The 20,610-nt window shown below is 43.3% G+C and overlaps 1 protein-coding gene across 1 annotated transcript; it reads right to left on the reverse strand.

The window, feature by feature from the left end:
• Positions 1–20,101, reverse strand: xrcc1 (X-ray repair complementing defective repair in Chinese hamster cells 1). The gene is made up of 17 exons (XM_076738204.1): positions 19,589–20,101; positions 19,338–19,430; positions 18,347–18,454; positions 18,094–18,252; positions 16,637–16,714; positions 16,139–16,262; positions 15,798–15,910; positions 13,983–14,145; positions 13,655–13,898; positions 12,448–12,564; positions 6,639–6,720; positions 6,439–6,538; positions 4,411–4,459; positions 3,354–3,490; positions 2,934–3,024; positions 2,734–2,809; positions 1–2,117 (listed from the first exon to the last, which is right to left on the reverse strand). The coding sequence occupies exons 1-17, from the start codon at positions 19,637–19,639 to the stop codon at positions 2,010–2,012; spliced, it is 1,893 nt and encodes a 630-aa protein (XP_076594319.1). The 5' UTR covers positions 19,640–20,101; the 3' UTR covers positions 1–2,009.
• Between the last annotated feature and the right edge of the window lie 509 nt (positions 20,102–20,610).

The following is a 20,610-nucleotide window of genomic DNA, read 5'->3' on the forward strand; positions in this document are numbered from 1 at the left end:
AGAAATGCTCCCCTTTTATTGTCTTATAACATTAAATCAAAGCAGATTAAATGTAGCTTTTTTGGGTTCAGTCCCTAAAACAATGATGAACAACCGTTGAAGTCAAAGTGCAAACAGATCTCTACAAAAGTCATTGAAATCAATTCCAAATATAAAATACAAAAGACTTTTTGCACGAGCGTTCCACCGCTTCACGTCAGGACCGGAGCACGAACAAAAAAAAAAAAAAAAGGAAAACAGGCCACCTGAGGGAATTAACGACCAACATCGTCTATAATTAAAGAACATTTTGAAGATACCCAATTCTGTGATGATGAGGATTAAAACTACAGCCAAACAAATATTAACAGTCAGCCAATGTCATTGCTAAGATTCATGGGAGGTATAAAAATGCAAAAAGCTGAGAATCAATCTGACTGGAGGAGCTCAAGGCGACAAGGATAAGGTGGAAACTCTGCTGTTTGAGCCTGTCAAATGGGACAATTTGAAAGCAGCCCATCCCCCCTCCACCCTGACAGATATGCATTTAAATGAAATATGACATCGTAGCAGGATGATGCCGCCAGCTGCAGTAAATTCTTCTTCTTCCAGGCCTAAATGGATTTGACCTTGCACTCTTCCTTTTATCAAAGTAAATCAGCGTCTGATACAAGGTTGCTGGCATGTGAGTGAATTTAGCAAACACATGAAATACAACAAAACCCAAATAGATCCTTGGCTTCTTCAAAAAATAAAAAAAAAACAAAAAAACATCTGAACCTTTCCATCTTTCCTGCAGCCTCTAACCCCCCCCCCCCCCCCGCCCTCTTCCCGTCTCTCGTCCACATTCCCTCTTTCTAATCCCCTCGACTGAAGAGCAGGAGACCCAGTGGCTGCGGGCGCAGAGCAGGACAAGAAGTGAATTAGAGAAGAGAGAGGGCTCGAGACGAGAGAAGGAATGAAAAGGAAGAGAGAGCCTCTCGAGCTGCAGACAGAGAGAGGGAAGCACAGCGAGGGACGAGAGCAGCTGAGGGCGCAGACAGCCCGCTGAAGAAAAAGGAAAACAATACCTTTCATTAGAAATCTATTTTTTATTTAGAAAAAAATAATTACGTACTATAAAGGAACAAAAAAATTAAGACAGAGACTTAAACAAGCTGCTTTTGACGAGCAGGCAGACGGTAAGCTCGGCACTGTCTCGTGTCTGAAGAAACATTTTGGAAATCTTCAGCGGCGCCAAACACTGACGCCCATTTGAAGTCCTCACATCTGTCGAGCCGGCCCTTCTCTTGTAATATTAAATCCCCGACATGAATAAAACCAAACCACAAACGCACATTTATCAAACTTTAACAACACACAGAAATCCATCGCTTAACCACTCCGGGTATTTCACAATATAAAAAAGCTGGAAAAACAAACTCAGCCCTCCAGAATTCATGTTCACGGGCAGAACTGAGCACTCCTCGTTTTTGCATTTGGTGGCTGCGGCCTTGAATAACCGCCGCTTTTCACCTGACTTTGGGCCGCTCTCATAAAAGTCAGAGTCTTATCAGTGCCACTGGCAGTTAGGACAGGGTGATAACTCATTTCCAGACAGAGCCTGAGGTATCCGAGAGGAGCGGCGGCAAACTGCAGCAGGAGCCCAGAGACTCAAACAAGTCCTGAATCAGAGAGAGGCTGAGCAGCTCAGGGATGACGAAGACTTTCTGGCCGAGCAAGAACTAACGACCTTCAAACAAAGAGCTAATAATAAGTCTAAAACTAATGCTGACATTTACCTCAACGGGCAATGTTTAAATAGAAATTTCTTGGCAGCTTGGCCAAAAGGTGAGAACGTCTGTGGTGAAAAACATCAGGAATCGCAGGTATAAAATCAGTGTAAAGGCATTAATGAACGATCATCGTTTATTGCTTTTATGTAAGTGAAGTGGTGAGTCTTAAAAAGAAAGAAAATGTGTGTATGGCTTTCCCCGCTGCTTCTCGGTCGGGTTGTGCGCACACCCGTGTGTGTACATACAGCGTACTGTTCAGGGGACGACGGTGTAGGGCTGATAGGGCAGCAGCTTCTGTCGTTCATTGATTGCGTAAATCCATGCGGGTTTGACAAAGTTCAGGTTGCCGTTCTCCATCAGCGCCTGTAACAGAAGCCAGAGTGAAAGCGACAGGCACACGGAGGTCAAGAGGTGCTCCTGTTGCATTACAAACAGACAGACGGGACGAGGTATGAAGCCCGGAAAGAACTGGAGAGCTAAAACCGCTAATTCAGATGCTAACAGGCCTCTCAAATAGCTGGAAACCAATTCATAACCACAATTTTTTAACCAGATTCAAAAGGCACTTGGTGTTAACACTGCTGCATTTCCACTGGGAAGGCTGCGAAACTCAGGTTCCATATTTGTGTTTGATTATACCTCTCGAAGTGATAAGCGCTTACTGCTTAAGAAAATGGCTAAGTCGTCTGTGCTGGTGGTGTTTGGTGCTCAAGGGATGTTTTTTTCCCCTGTTTGACTTTCTGAAAACAGATTTTGCAGCGTGCACTTTGCATAATTGAGCGTCAACTTTTTTTTTTTTTGACACAATTACCTTCACAAAGCTGTCCGCCTGAGGGAGCTAAAAATAAAAGCATGCATGCACACACGCTCAAATCCACACGCACAAACACACACACACGAACGTTCAGTGTTTTTAAGCTTGTGTTATTTGGCTGCCAGAGAAACATCAAAGGGAGAAATAAGAGAGGATTCGGCTCACCTCCTCGAAGGAGTCGTGCCAGCCTTCACTGGTCACCACAAACTGCACCTTCTCCGTCATGTAGTCATCAATCACTCTGCGGCGGAGACAGAACAGTGTTTTTATACATTCACTTGCAGGGAGCTGCTTTTTGTGCTGCAGCTTTTTTTTCCACTGACCAGTTAAAGTTGCAATAGGTCACTTTGAGAAATCTTTCTCACCCGTTAAAGGCGACGATGTATCGCAGCAGGAGGCGCCGCTCGTTGTTCGGGAATTTGCCGTAGAGGAAAAAGTGCTTTCCGCTCAGGAAGTCTGCAAGAAATCAGGAAATGGGAAGAGAAAAGGCAGAAAATGTGCAGCGGACGGCTACACGATATAAAGGGGGAGTAATTCTAGGTGCTTGTTGATAAAGCACTACAGAAAACAGTTTGACCTGTGTGTGTGTGTGTGTGTGTGTGTGTGTGTGTGTGTGTGTGTGTGTGTGTGTGTGTGTGATCCCTGAAAGGCAGAGAGCTGTCCAATTACTTTGTGTCAGTGTTTGCGACATGGGCGAGAAAGGCCGGTCGTCCGTCCCCGTGACAGGAGCAGGAACTGATAAAAGAGCCGCGAGCACACGGAGATAAGAACAAAGAGAGACATACCTGGAAGCTCAGGGATGGGGTGATCCTGTTCAGCCTCGGCGTCGGTGTTTTCATCTGTCGACCCCCCGTACGGGTCCTCCTCTTTCACCGCCTTCCCTCCCGCTCCTGCTTTCTTCTGTCTGCTCTCGATCTCCACCCTGTTGGAAAGACAGCACAAAGGACTTAATGCTACATGGTTCCATGTCTGCCTCTCCACCTTAGAGCTAACTCTGCTGCACAGCTGTAAGTCACTCCATCATAGCTAAATATAAGCTGGTGTGGTTATTAGAGAAAACTCTTTGCAGTTATGCTGACGACTAATTAAAGATAATCGTGCTTCTGAGTTCCGACGTTCAATACTTCAGTATGAATACACTCTCATCGACCAGTCCCTCTGTGATCTTCAAAGTGAGATTGTCTCTTTTGCATCAGTGGTGATTAGTTTGAAAGGTAAACCCACTTCAAAACAAACTTAAATGGCTTTAAAAAAGCAGTAATAATAGATGTTTTTGGTCATTTGGGGACAGCGGAACAAGCGGAAAACACCACTGACACATCATCACCTGGTAATAACGGTGTGGCGAGCGAGTTTGCAGACAGTTGCTTTGTAAACATCCAGCAGGCGCAGAGCAGCATCAGCGTTCATTCAGGCTCGTGTTTCTGACCATCTGACGAACGCGGCGCCAACACTCACTCTCCTCTCAGCTTTATTTTGGTCTGAGGCAAATATTTGGCTTTTTATTGCTACATGTTTCACATCATTGTCCAGATAGCTGCTAACTTTGCCTGCTGTTTGGTGCTGAGCAGGGAGCATTCGGTGATTTTATTTTTCCTGGAAACAATGCTGATAGATTGAAGCGGTGAGTTAACCAAAACTTTAAGTATTGAACTATGGCCTATTCAAGCTATTATTAATCAACAGTCGACTCAAGTCAAAGTGGAATTAGTGATTTTATGCAGAACTAGTGGAGCAACAAGAGAGCAGAGACAGAGTCAACGACCATCAAGGACACGCGAGAATGAACTCGTCCACATTGATAATACAATCAGCATCATTGACACTACTTGTGTTGTTTACCTCTGCAGCTCGTCCTCCGTGTCCACGGCGGATTCATCATCATCACCTCCTGTGAAATGAAGTGTTTAGAAGTCAATGCGGGAAAATTAACCTTAAAAGACTGACACTTAATGATTGGAAGGAGCATGGGGAAAAATATTTTACAGTGTGAAAAGCTTCATATATTTATTGTTTCTCATATTTGTTCACTGACAACACGAGGCGACACCTCGTCACTGCATGCTGGCTCTAATCCTAAAACTAATTAACTACGATGATCAAAGGTCAAAGGATTGAATCTGCTTTAAATTTCTGGTCACTTTAGGACGAGTTCACACATCCGCAGCTCCAAGAATGTAACACTTTCCATTACCACACCGCTCCTGTGCTGCTGAGGGCGAACAGAGACGAAGCTCTATTAAAATTCCGACTCCCTGCATGTGTTTGGTGGGTCACTGTTTGTTGTGCCTCCTCACTGATGTACCCCAGCACTTTACTTCTGGCCTCGCATTAACATAGAAATGAGAATCATGCACAAGTCCCTTCGCAGTGATTCCGTCTTGCCTCCATTCTTGCAGCGTCTTCGTCTTGTCCTTTTCACGGTGGCGCTGTCAACTCATCCATTTCCGAGTGCTTCGTAAGGTGATCCCTTTCGTCTAATCCTTGGGCTCTAGCATCGCCACCTTGCCCCTCTCAATTCATTCAAACCTCTTCAGCTGCAGCGCTCCCCTCCCTCCTTCGTTTCCAATCATTTCCCATGAGTCACAGCTAATTACAATTCAGCTCGCAGATCTTTATAAAAACGAATACGCAGGTAAATAATTTTTTTTACATCTAATTATCACATATGCTTCTTTTAAGTGGGCTGTGAACCTTTTGGTTTGTTTCCTACTTCATCACTGAGAAATGGTGTTTTCCATTACACTTTATTGTGGTGGGTGACACACAGGCAGTGCAAAATTCTGCTAAACCCAGATTTCCAGACACAAATAAAAGAGGAATTCATAAAAACATTATGAGAAATTTCCTGCCACAGACAGCCATGTGAAGTCCAAACTGACACCTTCGATTCTAAACACTAACAGGCTGCAGCCACGCTAGCAGTGCGTTGAGCTAAATGCTAACAGCAGCATTCTACCATATGACAATATACAGATACAGAAGCTAAGCAGGTATAATGTCTACTATGCTTGCTAAAATTTGGCATCAGACCAAGTGAGTTTCAACCTGCTGGTGGAGGTTAAAGAGAAGTGAGGGCATCATCAAAGTCTTTATTCTGCAAGGACACGAATGTCCGAAAACATGTCAGGATCACCGAATGCGTTAGGATTCACTGTCTGGACGCCACATACTTCTGCACAAAATGTTGTAGATATCCATCCAATAATTGTCAAGATTATTTCATTGCACTGAGAGATTGTTCTTTGGAAATGCTTGTTTTAGCTTGTCCTCCCTGTTTTTTTGGGTCTGGGCTTTATTAATTCATACAGACTGCAACTTTCACTATTATAGGTATACAGGCTTTTATTTGAGAGTTTATGGCACCTTAGTGTTCCCTTTAAGTTCAACACCACTTTTCATCAGTTCAGAAATGCACTGAAACACAGGACTTGGAAGAGAATGCTTGTTTTGACCTTCAGCGCACAGATTTTAATCCTCTTTTCTTTGTTCTTTCCACTCGCACTGTATCTGAACTCTAAGTGCCTCTATGTTCTTGGTTGTCAGTCCTCCATTTCCTCTATTTCACCTTTTCAGCAGGCCAACTGCCCACTTCTTCCCCTATCAACCCACCCTGTCGGCTACAAGTCAACTGAAAAGCACAATTTAGGACTTTAAGCCTCCTGTAGCCACTTCTCAGAGCAATAATGTGTTTTCTCTTTTGTCATTACGTAACGTCTTCTGTTGTACACAAAGAAGGAAAGAGAAGTGTGGAGTCATTGAAGCAGCAAGGCCGACGCTGACTGAGTCTTAAAGGAAACATCAAGTAAAGATCAGATCATCATTCTCTCACAGCGAGACTTGAAGGTATTAAAGTAATTTGATGCAAACCTGGTTCATCCACATCAGTGGAGCCAGCATACTCATCATCCTCATTCCTCTTTTCTGGCATCTTTTTGGGGGTTACTTGTCTCTCCTGCTTCTGTGGAGTCTGCAACAACAGCGCGGACAGAGCGTAAAAACCTGACAAAGTGGAAAAAGGATTCTTCATTAGATCGTTTTCCACAGGCTCGCTTCGAAAACAAGCTTACCTTTGCGTTCGTTTCCTCGTCACTCTGCTCGTCCACTTCCATTTCGCTCTCCGAGCTCGACTCTGCTCCATCCATTAAATACCTGGAGGAAGACGAAATGCGGGTAAACAAAATGTGTCAGGATGATTAAAGGCCAGAGGGAAAAGAATGCCAGCGCAATATATCTTGCTCCCAATCAGCTTTGCTTGTTCAATGTTTCAAACCGCAGTGGGTTTTTGTCAGGTAATAGTGGAAGCAAAGCAAGGTTCAGAGCGAAGGTAATATTTTCACCAGACATTCAATTTCTTGATGTTTAAAACATCACCACTGCCAGTATATTAAATACTTTAAAGTTTGCACGCTGGGAGACAAGTCTAATGTACTGCAGGGTGAAAACACTCCAGCCATAAATCAGGTTTGTCCCAGCTCGAACCCAACCCCTTCTTCTCGTGTCACTCTCAGTTAAGAGGCGCTCATCAGAAGCCTTTAGTCAACTGAAACCACGTAGTCAGACTGAATGCTGCACTGCTGCCGCCAGTACCAACAGCCTTTGCTGCCAAGTGCAACGACGGCGGTCCAGAAGACTAAACTGACACTTTCCAAGACAAAGTTTTATACTGGGGTTCATTGGTGACAGGTGATATTATCAGCACAGTTTCAAGGTGGACACCCAAGATTAGGGTCATCAAATCAGCATCTGACAAAACGTGAAATATGGTCACGATCTGCCCTTCTGTTCCTGAGTTATGGTGTCAAAAGTGCGCCTTGTGAGGTCACAGCGACCTTTGACCACCAAAATCTAATCAGAAATTCACTCAAGGCGTTTCTGAGATATGCCGTTCATGAGAACAGGGCATACGTAAAACCAAACACACACAACACCGAAAGCCTGACTGCTAACGGATAATTGAACAATCAAATCAAACCAGAAGAAGAAGCAGAAAAAAAATCACCCATAAAGGTCGTAGGAAGCATTTTGTCCACCTGTGATGCTCTCTGCTCAGGTTAAGAGTGCGGGGGGACGTAAAAAGCCAGATGTTCCAATACATTCTACAGAGCATAAATAACAGAGGTGATAATAATGCAGGAAATGGATGGGACACGCAGAAAAACAGGAAGGAGCAACTAGCAAAGACTCCTGCTCACACACACACATACAGAGAGAGCGGGTACTGTGAGGATGTGATATTTCTCCCCTCCCCCTCCACACATCCCTCAAGCCACTATAGTGTCACCTGGACGTTATCAGCTCGGAAGCATGAAGAGCAGAGAGCTGAAATGCCAGCGCGAAGGTGTGATCATTTCCGCTCACACGGTAGCGACATTTCACTGACCTGTGCTTACTTGTTTCATAAAACTCAGAGCCCAGGAAATTGGAAAATGAAAAAGAACACTGCTGACGAGGGGAGTGATGCACAATCTGGCCGAGAGTGTCATCACCTCCAGGAGCAGAGCAGCAGACCGCCGGCTCTGCTTATGTCGAACTGGAGACACATGGTTTGTCTGAGGGGGTAAAACCAGGTTGGACGACAGCTGAAACGCTTTCAATAATTCATTAATGTTATCTCAGGTTTTTGGGACAGTTCATGCACTAAAGGACTAATTGTTCATCAAGAGAATAATCATCAGGTTAATCAGTAACAGAAATACTTGTTAGCTTGCAGCCCTAAATTAAACTTTGTCCATGACAGTGCCCATCAATGAGGTCGTGCTAACATGGCTCAAAGCCATAAAACAGCAACTGTTGTTGTTTATGACTGACGCTTAAATGCTATGAGGACCAGAGCAGCTCTTCGTGTCCTGTTCAGATAACCTGCACTTAAAAAAGCTTCAAATATTCTTTGTTCTTCCAGGTTTTAATACTAATAAAACACAATAACCCCACATAAATGGCTTATGTTAACTGGGACCAAAACTAATTATTTTCCCTCATTGATTTCTCTATTGATTCTTCTTCATTCAACTGCTTCATCTACAAAACGTCAAAAATATCACAAGCTGCCAGAGTCCCAGGTGAAAGGTTGAAAACCTGCAGGTATTCAATGGATAATGACAAACTGTGAGGCATACAAAAGCAGCAATTCGAAGAGCTGGACTCGATCGTCAACTCGATAAATGGACAATTTTTAAAAGCGCAGTCATCAACTTCTTGCTTCAGCATTGGTCCATTTATCTCCAGTCAGTCTATTATGTATTTCCCAGAAGTTACACGTTTGTGTAAATCAAGCCAAGAGCTAACAGAGAGCAGAAACTAAAACACTTTATCGGCTGAAGAAATCACCAGCAGATGAATCAATGCTGAAAACAATCACTTGTGGCAGCTCAACACGTTTGGCTCTGTTCACTTCAGATTGCAGTGAAAATGGAACTTTTAGGCGTTTTAATTCCAATATGCACTCGTTTAATCACAGTGCGATTGTGCTGATATTCTGGCTGCAGCATGCAAACTATTTTCTAATTCCTCTTGGGATGTTGCAGCAGAGCCCTGGTTTTAATGAGAAATTTGTTTACTTATTCAAAATTATTGTGATGGGATGCTGTAGAGATGCTTAAGTGGCTTCCACTCTCTTCTCTTTCTGTGTATCTCTGGATCGTCGCTGATTGGATAATGACTCTGGAGAAAGCATTTCTGGGCCGCTCAGCTGATATCGCTCTCGCATGTACGCAGCACATACGCATGTCGGGAGCTGAACGAAGCTGTGCATTTGCCCCTAGATGCTCGGCGGCAAAGTGTTTGTGGGCGTGATGGAGCAACAGTTTGAGAGTGCGAGTGTGCGTATTTGTTTGGGTACTTGTCATCATCAAAGTAAGTGGTCCCTTTAATTACCCATAGCAGATGCAGCTTTTAAATAAAGGATACATCATCAAAGCTGCACACTCCACGTGCTGCACAATAGCAGTGCTGGGCAGGGGAATGGATTATTCTGACAACAAGAGCGGGGGAAGCAGAGCGGGGAGGAGGACGGGGGCGAGAGATCTTCGACGCCATCAGAAACCGAACGAGAGAGCGAGCATGAGGGAGAATGACGACACAGGCCGCTGTGGACTTCTCGTTCTGAGAATCTTACACTGGTCTTACACAACCACTGGTGTGCCATCGTCCTTCAGCAGTGTTTATCGAAAACGCTTTCCACATCACGCTCTCTCTCACGCCGTTCATATTCACACTGCGGCTGTCCAGAATAATCCCATCAACGTGTGGGATCGCTTCGACTGCCGGCTTTGACGACCAACATGAGAAAAAATTGATCTCTGCACACTGGGACTTATCACCAGATTTATACTGTTTGAACAGGATGGCAATTATCTCCTTGACACGACTGTCACATCAAAGATAACTAATTATGTCCGAGGGAAGACACACTAATGACAGGTTCGTGACAGTCACGGCTGAGTACTGACATTTTGACTTTCATTATCGATCAATCTGCCGATTTCTTATCTGATCATTCCTTTTGAAAAGGTGATATTCTGTGTGACAAATTGCTTGTTTTGCCCAACTAACGGTTCAAACCCCAAATGTACACAATTTGCTACCACATGCGACAAATTCTCACATTTGAGAAGCTGGAAACTGCGACTGAAAGATTAATCGACTATCAAAACAGTCGCCAATTTCTGTTGATCGACTCATCGACCCATAAACACAAATGTTTCATGCCGCAAAGTGACAAGACGTATATGTGAGATTAACACCACCAACATAGGCCCCTCTTGGACACATACACTGAAAACAAGCAGCTAATTTTACAAAAAAAAGTCACTTTTTCTGCAGAAGTCAGTGTCAATCTGACTGGACTGGATGTGGAAATATTTCTGAAACGCGTCCTGCAAAGCTTAAGCCCGAGCCGAATGCTGTCACGTTTCTAATTTAGTCTTGGCTTCTTATGAATAAGAAAATCTGTCTTAGTTCCGAGCACAAAGAGACTAAAAAAAGCTTGGAAAGACTATTCAAAGTCTATTAAAAAGCTCTTTACAGACAGCATGTGAGCAAACGCAGGAATTAAAAAGGATAACTGCAGGCATATTTGGCCTGTATAAAAACAGGCTGTGGATGTGTAATTCCTGATAAACAATGAAACCAAAGAGAAATCAGATTCCTGGTTTCCACAGGGTCTGACTGGTTAGACGCAGGGCGAGCTCTCCTCCAGGGCTGATGACCGTCATCAATCATTCATGCAGGTACAATCATTCACCTACAACTTTCCAAATCCTTCATTGATTGTGAGAAAACTGAGCGCTCTTCATCCTTGATGCCACTTCTCTCCAAATCACCAGGGTAAGAACAAAAAGCTCCCTCTAACACGCTTGATTCTGAACAGTCGAGTCATTAAGGAACATTTCTGCAATGGAGACTCCTGTCTGAAAGCCTAAGGGTCAACGTCCTGCGTCCTCGGAAGAGCGTCGCAGAGACCCATAAAAAACCAAGCCTCTGTTGGCTGACAAGCTAAAGTTAGCATAACGAGCTATGGCCACAGTATGCTACAGCCTGCTGTGGTGTTGCTGTCTGACCAGCCTGAAGCTACATCGCTTAATCAGTGACTATTTTGATTGATTGATTAAGTTATTTTTCAAGCAAAAATTGCAAATATTTCATGCTTCAATATCCTCATACGTGAGAATTTGCTTCTTTTCCTGGTCTTACGTGATAGTAAATTGTGAATATTTTTGCGTTCTGGACTGTTGGTCAGACATTTATTGACGTTTTTCACTGTGTCCCTGCGATTAATGGAGAAAACAACTGGCAGATCAATCAATAGTGAAAGTAAACGTGAGTTAAAGGCAAAATGTGGCTAATCAGAATTAACTGCTAATGAAAGGAGAAGCCCTGTGCTGCGGGTGCTCTGATGGTAGCCACATTAACAGAAACGTTTGGCTGTGCTGTTACATCACTGTGTGTCACCATGGCATGCAGTCAAAACCGGCACACCAGCACATCTCGAGAGGAAGAACTTTTACTGATTCTATGTTTGAAAGTGGCTGCAGAAGAATAGAAATGGCAAAAAAGTAGGACTCACTTTATCATAGTCCATACTTTGACAGCGAATACGATATCTAGCCCAGCGCTGGTCCTGCTGACCCTCCATCTGAAATGTCTGAATGTGACAGAAGCCTGAGACTTTGGACTTCAGTAACCTTGGATAACCTAACAGTGAGGCAGCCTGCTTCATCTTCAAGCCAGACGTAATCATAACGGAAGCAACAAGCATGAAGGGATTCCTTGAATATCGACAGAAAGCTCCATACAGTACCCCACCGGTACAGTACTATTCCAATTAATTTGGACCCTCCATTGCCCAAGATGAGTATTCTGCTCTACATTATTCAGTAGACACAGATTCATGTGGAGCGATGACAGCAGACCTTGATGTTGCCAAAGCTCCCCCTGTAATGAGGCATGTAATTAGAGAGCTGCTGGAGCTGGCTGGGTTGAATTTGTGATCACAGCAGGCATCAGCTGCTCAAGGTTACAATGTTCTCTGTAACAAGTGGGCATCACTGCTGTGAGAGGTGTATTTTTGGACGCTTCAATCAGTGTGAGTGCTGTGCACAGATTGTACCGTGTAGAGGTACAGACATGGCTTAAGAGAAAGTATTAATCAGAAGTGGATTTATACATCGGACACATGCTCCACACTACAACCGGGCCGTCACCCCGCGGAAGTGTCCTTTAATAAGACACTGAATCCCATCCAGCTGTTCCAAGCCTGAGCTCAGGCCTTGCTGCAGGTCTGAATTTCATTTCAAACCAAATGATTGCAGTGCACAATTACGTGACTATAAAACCACCTCTATCCACTAGTTTGTTTTGTGTTTCAGCCTCTCTCACCGTTTATAGGAGATCTTCTGTTTCCTCTTATGGCAGTCAATTACCCATTCCTTACGCACGATGATGCCCCCTGCTGATTTCACCTGGCTGTACTTGGGGGTGTTGGCAAAGGCACAGCTGGAGATTAATGGACCAAAGAGGACAGACAGACAGGCACACACAGTTATATCACTGAAGAGAAGCTGAAAAGGGCAGTAGTCTGCTCTGACAGCAGAGATCAAGATGCAATCACACTGAATTACTGAGAGTGCTAACAGGGCTGTTACACAACCCTGCAATCTGCTTCAATAATACAAATCAACCACAGTTAAAAATATCTCATAAAACAACATCTCTGAAAGAAATAAGAGAACATCATTTGAAAAGCATGTTTGCACTTTACATTAAAGAACCTGATTTGGTCATTTATCGAAACTATTGACTACAATTATCGTGAGATTTATCTTATCCACGTCACACGGAGGCCCCAGAAACTTCATTACACTTCAGCCATGGCTTTGACTAAAAGACATTTATGAGATACTGAGTGCGTACGTGAAATATTTGATTACGTTTTTACTTGTTTTCTATGACTGAGAATGATTTCCTCCAAAGAAATCTATCAGACAACTGTTTTATCCTCTATGATGAAGCTCTCACTCGGTTCTTTCTTAAACCTTATCTGCCAACATGCTGCCGTTTCACTGTATATTGATCTTTCGGCTTATCTGCAGCTCTTTTGCATTTGCTCCCCATTTATCTCTCCACTTTCTCTTTATTGAGGCATATTTCTGAGCAGTCCTTGCCACCAGAGGACTTAAGTTTATTACTAAACTGGCATGAACGGTGTCCCCTGCAGCAACAACTTTTAGATGTGGTCTGAATTTAAACATCTCATTTTGTTGATGATGATGCGTTTTTATGTGAAAACTGGCAAAAACCCAAATAAAAACAGTCAAGTACACCAACTAAACGACTGTCAACAAAATTAGATTGAGTTTTAATGCATTTATGCACAAAGTCCATCAGCCTGTGGTGTGACTCCACTCCTTCAAACAAGCTGCACGATTCATTCAAAATATATGTAACAAGAAAATAGATGCTCGGTAGTGTCTCTGCATCAACACTGTCATGAATAATATCACAATACTAATCTGTACAACAGGGCTGAAAGACTGTACGGCAACATGGTGCAGTCTCCACTCACTTCTTCCCGCTTGATACTTACATGAGGTGTGTGGAGTCGGGTGTCCAGTCAGGCCGGTATTTGGCTCCCATGTCCAGAGCCTTTTCCCTCAGCTCCCCTCTGAAGGGGTTTTGGAAGCCGCTGAGGACGAACACCACCCCCTCCATCATCCGGTTGAATGGGACCGGCTGCACGGTCTGGGATTTAGCTTTCTGTTGTTTGGGTTTAGGTTCGGCTTTGGGCTGGCTCTCCCGCTTCTTCTCAGCAGACTTCAGTGCCGGGGAGGCTGCAGGGCCGATTTGGGAAAGTCAAGAAGGTTTTCCAGATGAAGAAATAATCCATATGCTCAGACACTTAAGTTGAGTGTTACCTTTGGCGGAGCTGGGGCTCGGCGTGCTGGCCGGGCTCGGCTTATGTTTGGGGGTCGCAGCTTTGTCCTCGGGTGAACCAGCTGGGCTCATTTTCTTCGAGGGTGGAGGGCCAGAGGCAGACTGCCGTTCTTTGCTGAACTCAAACTTTCTTTTTGCTGGTGGCTATGAGGAAACAATTAATGCACGTAACTAAAACAGTGGCTCCTTTTCAGAATGGGAAAAGTAATGTGCACCTGTATGTTTACCACAGGTGTGTTGGAGGAGCTACAGTTGGATGATGAGTGCAATGAAGCAGATTCCAACAAACTGTCCATACTTTCATTTCTCTTAACGCCAGAACAGAGAGATCTGACGAAAACACAACTGTACATTTAATAAACCTGACTCAGCGTGCAAAAACAATGACTCTCCTCCATCTACCAGTCAAGTTGCATTTACATCCATGTCTCTGCAGACTCAATGATGTTGAGGGCAGACAGAGCCTCATCACATGGTGCAACGACAATCACCAAAAGCTCAATATCAGCAGAATCAATGAGCTTGTGGTGGATTACAACGCTTCAAATATGGATGTTGCCGCAAACAAGCTACTAATTGCAAAACATGGATGCTTCACACACATCTTCAACCCGGCAGCACAGAAGATCTATATGATCAACACAGTTTCAATGTGGACGCCAAGATTAGGGTCATCAATTCAGTATCTGACCAAATGTGAAATATGGTCACAGTCTGCCCTTCTGTTCCTAATGTCACAGTGAAGTTAACCTTTGACCTTTTGGATATGTAATGCCAATAATTCATTATTTCATCCAGCGAGAATTTTTTGTGTGAAATCTTGTCATAATTAGCACATGTGGCCACAGCGACCTTTGACCTCCAGATTCTAATCAGTTGATATTTGAGTGAGTGAGTGAAGAAATTCCCTCAAGGCCTTCCTGACAGTCACGAGAATGGGACGTACGGACAGAAAGCCAGAAAACATAATGTCTTTTTCTGTGTGATTTCTTTTCCTGCTCAAACGTCAATGCGACATGCGGCTGATATTGACAACAAAAACACCCCATGTGAGCGGCCCCTCCTGATTCCCTTCTAAGAGGTACAGCGATCCACATTTATCTGAGCCAGGCGCTGCAATGTCTCCAGCTGTTTCTTAAAGTCAGTGAACGCTGCAAACTACACAACTATTCCATTCAATGCACTGTGTTTTACCGACTAAGGAAATGTTTTTGAGAAACAGAGGAACATAATTAGCCCACACAAATTGATGTGAAATTACTACTTATACAACAATAGTTACAATCTTACACTCAAATGCATTAATGCATTTTGCATCCAGGGACTTTGGGCTTGTAGTGAAGTGAGTAAAGAGAAATCTTCATGAAAATGTCTGAATAAACGTATTTTGAAACTGGAAAACAATGAAACACGTCAGCAATATGTGATCGTTACGGGCCAAAGAACTGTTCAATATATCTGACAGACTTTTCGGTCCATGTATGTTTGAGTTATTACTGTACTGATGGTGAGACAATCATTTGGAAAATAAATTTGATGAAGACAGAACTGATGAAACTGCGACGCTAATGTGAAGAAGGACTGAAAATAAAAGCTTTAATTAGATTTAATGTTCTCTCACTTAATTTATCAGAAACTATTTGGTTCTAAATCAAATCGACTTTTCCAGACGCAGTGTGCCTCATTAAAACTCCAATAATTGTTTCATCCTCTTCATACCGCTCAGCCTACCTGTTGTTTAAATAAAGCAAAAGCCTCCAGCCTTCGGTGAAGAACATGAAGGTGACGTTTCGTACCTGAGGTGAGGCAGAGGTGGAGGTGGTGGAGGAAGCCTGGCCCGACGAGTGGGAGCTGCCGCCGGCCTGCAGGGCGGCAGCAGCGTAACTCAACTTCTGACTCTGAGGAGACTCTGAAGAAAGAGGAGAAAAGGAGGAAAGTGCAGAGAGCCTGTGAGGGAACAAAGTGGCTTGATAATAACGAAATCACCTCTTCTCTCTCGGCACTCTTAAGCTGCTTTAAATAAGCCTAATTAATGTAGTTTGTAATCATTCAACATGATTAGCACTTTATTGTTAGAAGGACCTGGAAGAATTTAATTGTGCTTCAGCAGCTGGTAAATTTGCATACATGGATTTACCTTTGAGTGACGTGCTGGACTTTGTTGAACTTTCCCGACTGAAGAAGAGACTGCCAGGCTGAAGGCTGGACCCGGATGACGGAGACTCCTCCTTCACCCTGAACTGTCCCAGCTTGGTCAGTTTCTGACAGCAGAGAAGAGAGAATACAGAGCAGCTCAGTTCATTTTCTCTTGATACAGCAAAAAGCTTTCGACTTGAAAAATGATTTCACAGCTATGAAATTGTGTAGTTCACAGGATGGAATAAGATGCTACAGACACTGCAGTGAGACGCTGTGCTACGTTTTAGTGCTGGAGCTCCACAAAATACAAAAATATCAATACTGCGTATGTTCATGTCAAAGTAAAGCAGCGATGACAACAGCAGCACATTTAATATTACAGTACCACGCTCACAAAGACCAGCAATGTTCTCACGCCCTCAAATGAAAAGATTAAAAGAGCAAACATGTATCGACACACCCTGGAGTTGTGAGAACAAGACGTGGCATGACTTACCGGGGAGGTTGCTGGAGGAGGATCGTTTTTGTCAGGCGGTGAATGAAACTTAACAAAGGCCAGTCCGTATGCTATGTTCTACAAAGCACACACAAAGTCAACTTCAGCATGATTTCACAAATACCAAGAGATAGATAGACAGTCAGTAGATAACTGGACTACTTCAAGTGTGTGTGTGTGTGTGTGTGTGTGTGTGTGTGTGTGTGTGTGTGTGTGTGTGTGGCTGGTGTTTATTACGTGTTTTTCAAAGTTATTTACAAATAAAAACTGAAAAAAAAACCAAACAAAAACAAACTGTGGAGAGGATATGTATTCACCCCCTTTGCTGTGAAATCCCTAATTAAGAACAGGTGCACCAATTGCCTTTAGAAGTCACATAATTATAATTAGTCCACCTGTGTGCAATTCAAACTCAATTTAAATACACCTGTTCCATGAAGGCCTCAAAGTTTGTTAGAGAACATTACCAAACAAAGTACACAGCAGGGTTCGGTTACAAAAGAATATCCCGAGCTTTGAATATCTCACAGAACACCATTAAAACCAGCAGCAGAAAATGGAAAAAAATACAGCCAAACAGCAAAAGGCCATCTAAATTAATCAGAGAGAACCGAAGAGGCCAACTGAAACTCTGGAGGAGCTGAAAGGATCAACAGTTCAGGCCAGAGAATCTGTCCTCAGGACAACTACTAGCCATGCACTCCACAGGTCTGATCCTCATGGAAGACTGGTGAGAAGAAATCTGCTGCTGAAAGACGTCATGTGAAGACAAAGCCAGCATGTAGAAGAAGGTACTCTGGTCATATAAGACTAAAGTTGAACTTTGTGGTTCTGGTCCAAAATGATCATGCCGTGATGCCATTTCATCAACAGGTACTGGGAAACTGGTTAGGATTGGGGGCAAGATGGATGGAGCCAAACACAGGGCAATTCTTGAAGAAACCTGTTTCAGCCTGCAACAGACTTGCAACTGAGGGGAAGGTTTACCTTCCCGCAGGACATTGACCTGAAGCATACAGCCAGAGCTGGCTAAAGGCAAAGAATGTTAATGTGTTAGAACGGACCAGTCAAAGCCCAGACCTCCGTCCAATTGAGAATCTGTGCCGAGGCTTGAAAACTGCTGTTCACAGAGGGCAGCGATCCAACCTGACTGAGCTTGAGCTGTTTTGTCAGGAAGAATGGGCAACAAGTTTAGCCTCTAGATGTGCAAAGCTGGTAGAGACTTACCCCAAAAGACTCAATGCTGTAGTTGTAAATACAGCAGTATGCACGTTGTGTTTAATGAATTGAATAAACTTAATTTGAATTCCTGGTTGTGACACTGCAAAATGTCTAATGTGGGTGAATACGTATGCAAGGCACTGTACAAGTACAGTAGATCGTTACTGTGCTGTGTGTAACTGTATGTATGGTGACAGTGTTTGTGTCCATTTTAAACGACTGTGCAGTGACCGTACCTTGCTGTATGGCTGGCTACACACAATTTTCACTCTGTCCCACTTCTCCTGTGCCGTGCTCTTCTGCAGCTGGTTGGGCCCAAAGAAACGCACCCGGCTTGTGTTGGTGCCATTGCGGCTCTCCGTGGGAGACATGAAGGAAGAAGTAACCAGAAGAACCTAAAACACAGAGAGGAAGAGTGAGAGAATAATAATTACTTATTCCAACAATGAAGAGGTGATATTCTTTGATTAATTTGGTTTGCTAGAATACCTCGTAGTCCTGATCTCTGACGGCTGAAGAGTTCCCCACCAACACCTCGATGAAAGCCGAGCCTTCATTTCCAATATCGATGCTGTGCACCTGCTCCTCCTTCTCGAACTAAGAGGAAAGCAGCGCAAGAAACAAAGCCAAAAGATTAAATGAAAATAGATGCAAGAAGCTGAGTATTTTACCTGCTAAATAGTACTTTAGTATTTCTTTACTATACAAAAATAATCCAAAAATAGTTACAATTGCAGAGTCTTTATGGAAGAGTTTTTGAAAGTTATCTAAGAGGTGATACTGCTTTTCTATTGTTTAAAAGCTGAAGAGCAGGCACCTGTTACTCGTGGCTGTATGAACAACCATCAGGCAGAGGTTTAAGGCCTAAAATGTAACCGAAGGACTCATCTATTGCTGATGGCCACAGGCAGGAGGTAAAGAGAGGCAAATGCTCTTGTTTCCCAGAGCAAGCTAAGAGCCTTGCAGTAGCAGCATTTCCAATAGCCTGGACATGGGCGACTGACCTCGGCATAATCCACAAACAACAACAAAAACTGCCAATGTGTTCAAGATATTCTGTAGTCAAAAAAGAAGGAAATTATAGGCAAATGTGTGTAAGATGAGGATACAGACAAGGGGGTTCCCAAAAGGACAACAATTTATCTACAAAGGACAAGCTACAGAACTTTACAGAAAACATGACTTCACAACACAAAAAACTGGATAACAAAGTATTTCCTTTCCTTTAGTGGGTAAACAGGAGGTGACAGGGCAATTAACACACAGAAAGATATCAGATTTACATTCATTCAGTTGTAATAAGTTGTGATGCTCAGATCTGAGGGTCAGTGTGTGATTTGGGTGACATGAACCACCAGGCTGTAGGAGTAATGCTAAGTACTTACAACCTCAGTAAACTCCACATTAATAATGACAAAACAGCACGTTATGCAACCACCGCTGGCCAGCATTTGAGGGAGTAGGGAGGAAAGAAACATACCTGTAGAATGACTGATGTCTGCTTCTCGCCGGGTCTTGCTGCTTTCCACTTTCTGTAGGTGTCAGAGCTCAGCAGGTTGTCCGCCTTGTGAGTCTGTTCAGCATTATGATAACAAGTGAGTGGAATCAAGGCTCACGTCTGAGTAACGTTACATGCTTTAAAATAAATCTACAACGCTTGCTGTCACGAGACGACGGATAAAATGACTTTCTACACGTTATCATCTCAAAGCAAGTGACAAACGAACTTACAGTGTCCTCGGTGCTGCACGATACGACGTGCTTGAGTTTGATTTCCGGCATGTTTGTTGATTCTCGACAGGTAAAACACAGATTAATTAGCCTGTGTGACAGAAAATAACCCAACCGAGCCCTTGGCTCCGCAGTAAGCGCTATCGTAGTCGGTTAAAAAAAATAAAACGCATAGATTCCGTTCAGTGAATTACGAATTTAGCTTCGAAAAGTGGATTAAATTTATTGCTACTGGTCAGCGTCAGATAAGACTGCTGGCTAACGTGTTAGCATGCTAGCAAACAATAGGCAGAGTTAACTTTTCCTGATTAGCCTGATGATTTTAACACAGCTCAAGGGGTGTTACGCGTGAACTCTTGAAACTGTTATATACTTGACACACAGCCGCTTACTTCAGCTTTACAGTACGTATCAGAAAAAAACATGAACGCTTTTAATTTTAAGATAAATGAGTGTGGAAGCGAACTCATATTCCCACCAAAAGCCTAATGTGTGTCGTTATGTGACGCATCTTCCGCGTAACGGCAGTTCCATCCAATGAGACCGTTCTTTTTCTTCTTCTTGTTCTGGTTTAACGGCCGTTGGCATTTAGCTTATTGGTGCATTACCGCCACCTTCTGTTCCGGAGTGTGGACCAGACAGTAGACTTACAGTCTTATTCCTTTACCTGACTAGATCAAAAGCAATATTATACACATAGTGTTAGTAAGAAACCTTTCAATAGATATTTATATTAAGTGGAAGTTTTATTAAAAAAAAAAAACCTTCTGCCATTCTGTGCAGAAAACTAAGTTAGTCACCAAAAATGGCTCCTTTACATTTAGGTGTACAGTTCCACAGCCCTATTGTGCTTCTTTGATGCTAGTAGCAAAACTGTGATGCTTAACAAAACAGAGCCATTGTTAATGTTATTAACTGGACCTGTGCTCTTCCTGCAATGACACATTTGCTTTCACAATGCAAGACCCTTTCTCATTTATGTGATAAATACTGAAAATTGCATTACAGCTTGGGCTGCAGTC

This window comes from Chaetodon auriga, chromosome 8 (genome assembly GCF_051107435.1).
Source record: "Chaetodon auriga isolate fChaAug3 chromosome 8, fChaAug3.hap1, whole genome shotgun sequence".
Taxonomy (NCBI): domain Eukaryota; kingdom Metazoa; phylum Chordata; class Actinopteri; order Chaetodontiformes; family Chaetodontidae; genus Chaetodon; species Chaetodon auriga.